Raw genomic sequence first — 3,933 nt, 5'->3', positions numbered from 1 at the left:
TATGACTCTCCTTTTTGCTCATCACATGTTTGATAAAATGTCAACACTAGCTATGGAGTAGAATTTTTACACTTGGCATAGGGTTTGGTCATTGGAAAAAGTTGAATAGTTGTATCAATAGTTGGTTTGGAATTAGGGATTGCTAGTTGGCTTGGAGTGCACTAAAGCTAGATTCCCATGAGGTGAAGCTAGGACTTGTGACTCAAGTTGATTGTTTTCATTTGATTTTCCTCTATACTTAGGGGATAACTAAATGAAGCAAGGCCTAATTGTTGTCAACATTGAATGGACTATAAGGATAGAATTTCTAATGCCAACCCTAAGCCAAGTCTTTTGATAATTGATTGTTTGTTTCTCATTACTTTGCTAAAACCTTCAAAGAATTCCAACAAGGCTTACTAAATCAATAAGATGCACACTTTGGCAATTCCAAGGGAGAACGACTCGGGAGACTAGTACTCTCGGATATAGATTGTAGATTTGTTTGATGATGGATTTTGCGTTGGTTTAGACTATACTACGATTGATCGCTTGATAAATTCTATACCGGCAAAAATTCATTCATCAAAATGGCGCCGTTGCCGGGGATCTTGCTTAGTGTGCCATGTTATTGTTTGGATTAAGCGTGTATATATGTACATAGTTGCACTTCATTGTAAATAATTCAAGTGACTAACCCCTCATTCGTTACAATGAATTTCATTTCCCCTTCATTGCATGACGCGTTCACAACCGAATCCGAGCTTAGTCCCTTTCGATCCGGAAATAGAATGAACTTTGTTTCATATTAGACAAGCTCGAAGGCGGCTTAAGTTTGAAAAAGGGGAAGAGGTTTTCACCACCTCAACCACCTTACTAGAAAGAGTTACTATCAAGGAAGCGGGTGCACCGGATTATGTCCTTCAACCCCTTCATGTAACTCACCCCAACTTGAATGCAAACTTTGAATTGAAGACCGCTTTGATCAACCTCCTACCTATGTTTCATGGGCTTCCCGCACAAGATCCTATTCGACATCTCAAGGACTTCCATCGCATATGTTCAACTACTAGACGGGAAGGGTCCGATGAGGTTGCTATATGGTTGTTTGCTTTCCCTTTCTCTCTTGAGGACAAGGCTAAAGAATGGTTCTATACTCTATCTAGTGAAGTCACCTCCGATTGGGACTTACTTAGAAGAGGATTCTTGGATAAATTCTTGCCCCCGGAGAAGATGGATAGGCTAAGGAAGGAAATGTCTTGTATTGTGCAAGGTGAGACGGAACCACTCTATGAGTATTGGGAACGGTTTCGCAAACTACTAGACGCATGCCCTAATCACATGATTGATACTCAAGTATTGCTCGGATACATATGTCAAGGGATACGAGAACAAGATAGAACCCTCTTGGACACTTCTAGCAATGGTTCTTTGTCCAAATATAAAACAGCGGAGGAGGCATGGCAACTTATCATTGGCTTAGCCGAATCCAATCAACATATGAGACGAAGAGTCAACCGCCCTAGGACCGTGAATGAGGTATCAACAAGTAGTGAAACCACCGCTTTAACTCAATCCTTGAGCGAGATGACATCCATCTTGAGGCAACTCCAATTGAACCAACAACAACCATAACAACCTCAATCATACCAACAACACCCTCCACCACCTCAACAACCCAACCAACAATTGGTCCCTCAAAAAGTATGTGGCATTTGTTCTTGCTACTCTCACTACATGGATGAGTGCCCAAGCCTTCAAGAAGATAACACCTTGGCGGCCACCCATAATTTCTATGACCGCCCCAATCAAGGGTACTACCAAGGTGGTAATCCTAACCAAGGGTACTCTTATCAAGGAGGAGGAGGCTACAACCAAGGAAGTGGACACAATAATCAAAATTGGAGAGACAACCATCAACATGGGAATAGGGACAACAACAACAATGGAAGAGGTCAAAGATGGGGCAACAACTCACAAAACTTCTCGCAAAACCGACCATACAACTCACAAAATCAACCATACAACCAACAAAACCCCAAAGAAACTACCAAACATATCAACCACCACATCAAAGACCACCACCCAACCAATCACAAGCTCCTCAACTCACATATGCAACCACTCCCTCCAACCAAGATGAAACACTCCGAACCATTATCCAAGGCCAAAAGGAACTACAAAACACACTTGCTTCCGGTCTCACCGGTCTCACCTCTACACTACAAGCTCTTCTTGCACGCATGGATACACCATCAACTTCCACTCCTCAACCGCCAATCCAAAGTGCCATTCCCTCTCAACCTCAACCAAATCCAAAGGGGGGCATCAAATCCATCACCCTTAGATCCGGTACGCAACTAAAAGAGAAGGAAGCAAAGGACTCAAGTCCTATCACAACCGCCCAAGAAGAGGAGAAAATAGATATAGAAGAGGTAGTAGAAGAGGAGACACCACGAGCCATAGTTGAGGATGAAGCCCAACCAACAAGGGAGACAACCAAGGCCAAAAGAACCTTGGAAGAAGAAGTTGCTCAACCACTCCCATTTCAAACACTTGCGAAGAAAGCTAAAAGGCGCATAGAACTTGGCCCCAAAATGGTAGAAATGTTCAAGAAAGTTGAGGTAACCATCCCCCTCTTTGATGCTATCCATCAAGTTCCTAGATATGCCAAATTCCTCAAAGACTTATGCATAAATAAGGATAGAATTCTTGAATTGGAAACCATCCCATTGGGGAGCTCTATTTCCGCTTTAATGGGAACATTGCCCGAGAAGTGTGATGATCCAGGCCCTTGTATGGTCACTTGCACAGTCAATGGAGTTCAATTTAGAGATTGTATGTGTGACCTCGGAGCATGTGTTAGCATCATGCCGCTCTCCGTCTACCGGGTATTGAAGTTGCCACCACTAAAAAGGTCGACGGCAAAATTTGTCCTAGCGGATAAAAGCATAATAACCGTAGCGGGTGTTGCGGAAGATGTATTGGTGAATATAAAAGGGTTGGTGTTTCCAATTGATTTTTATGTTCTTGAGATGCCATCAAGCGAGTCCGAGAGGGCATCATCTATTCTACTTGGGAGACCATTTTTGAGGACCTCTAGATTCAAGTTAGATGCCTACTCGGGAACCTACTCGTTTGAAATAGAAGGGAGAGTTGTGAGTTGAATAGATGGGAGAATTGTAAGCTTTAGCCTAGAGGAAGCAATGAAGCATCCACCGGAGAACCACTCTTTATTTTGGTGTGACCCAATCGATAACATAGTGGCCGAAGTGCATCTTGCAAGATTAGATGAGAAGTATATGGTTGAAGAAGCAAATGAAAAGTCAAGCGTACTAAATACCACACATCATACAAACCATCCGGAAACTGAAACTTCAAAGAATGAAAAAAGATGGAATTGAAGCCACTACCACCTCACTTAAGGTATTCATACCTTGATGAAGCCCAAGAGCTACCCGTGATAATTGCACAAGAGCTAACCCCTCAACAAGAAGAGAAATTGCTAAAAGTATTGAGAAAAAACAAAAGGGCAATCGGGTGGAGTTTGGCGGATCTAGTGGGAATAAACCCCAAAGTATGCGAGCACCGCATATTCCTTGAAGAAGGAGCAAGACCGGTCCGACAACCTCAAAGGAGACTTAAATCAACCATTCTTGAGGTAGTAAAGAAAGAAGTCACTAAGCTACTTGAAGCGAACATCGTCTATCCTATCTCGGATAGCGAATGGGTAAGCCCGGTCCAAGTAGTGCCAAAAAAGTCCGGAGTGACAACAATCAAAAACGAAAGTGGTGAACTTATAGCAACAAGAGTGCAAAATTCTTGGAGAGTATGCATAGACTACCGAAGGTTGAATGCGGCCACAAGAAAAGATCACTTCCCACTACCGTTTATTGATCAAATGCTTGATCGACTAGCCGGTAAATCATATTATTGCTTTCTTGATGGTTACTC

At 42.7% G+C, this 3,933-nt stretch overlaps 1 protein-coding gene across 1 annotated transcript; it reads left to right on the top strand.

The window, feature by feature from the left end:
* The first annotated feature begins 2,222 nt into the window (after positions 1-2,222).
* Positions 2,223-3,146, top strand: LOC107493666 (uncharacterized). Its single transcript, XM_016114724.1, has one exon. The coding sequence runs from the start codon at positions 2,223-2,225 to the stop codon at positions 3,144-3,146; it is 924 nt and encodes a 307-aa protein (XP_015970210.1).
* Positions 3,147-3,933: the final 787 nt, after the last annotated feature.

This window comes from Arachis duranensis, chromosome 6, assembly GCF_000817695.3.
Source record: "Arachis duranensis cultivar V14167 chromosome 6, aradu.V14167.gnm2.J7QH, whole genome shotgun sequence".
Classification (NCBI taxonomy): Eukaryota; Viridiplantae; Streptophyta; class Magnoliopsida; order Fabales; family Fabaceae; genus Arachis; species Arachis duranensis.
This window is presented reverse-complemented; position numbering and strand designations above follow the sequence as displayed.

Excerpts from the sequence above, each read along its gene's own strand:
- LOC107493666 (XM_016114724.1), top strand. The coding sequence starts at position 2,223 with ATGGATACACCATCAACTTCCACTCCTCAACCGCCAATCCAAAGTGCC.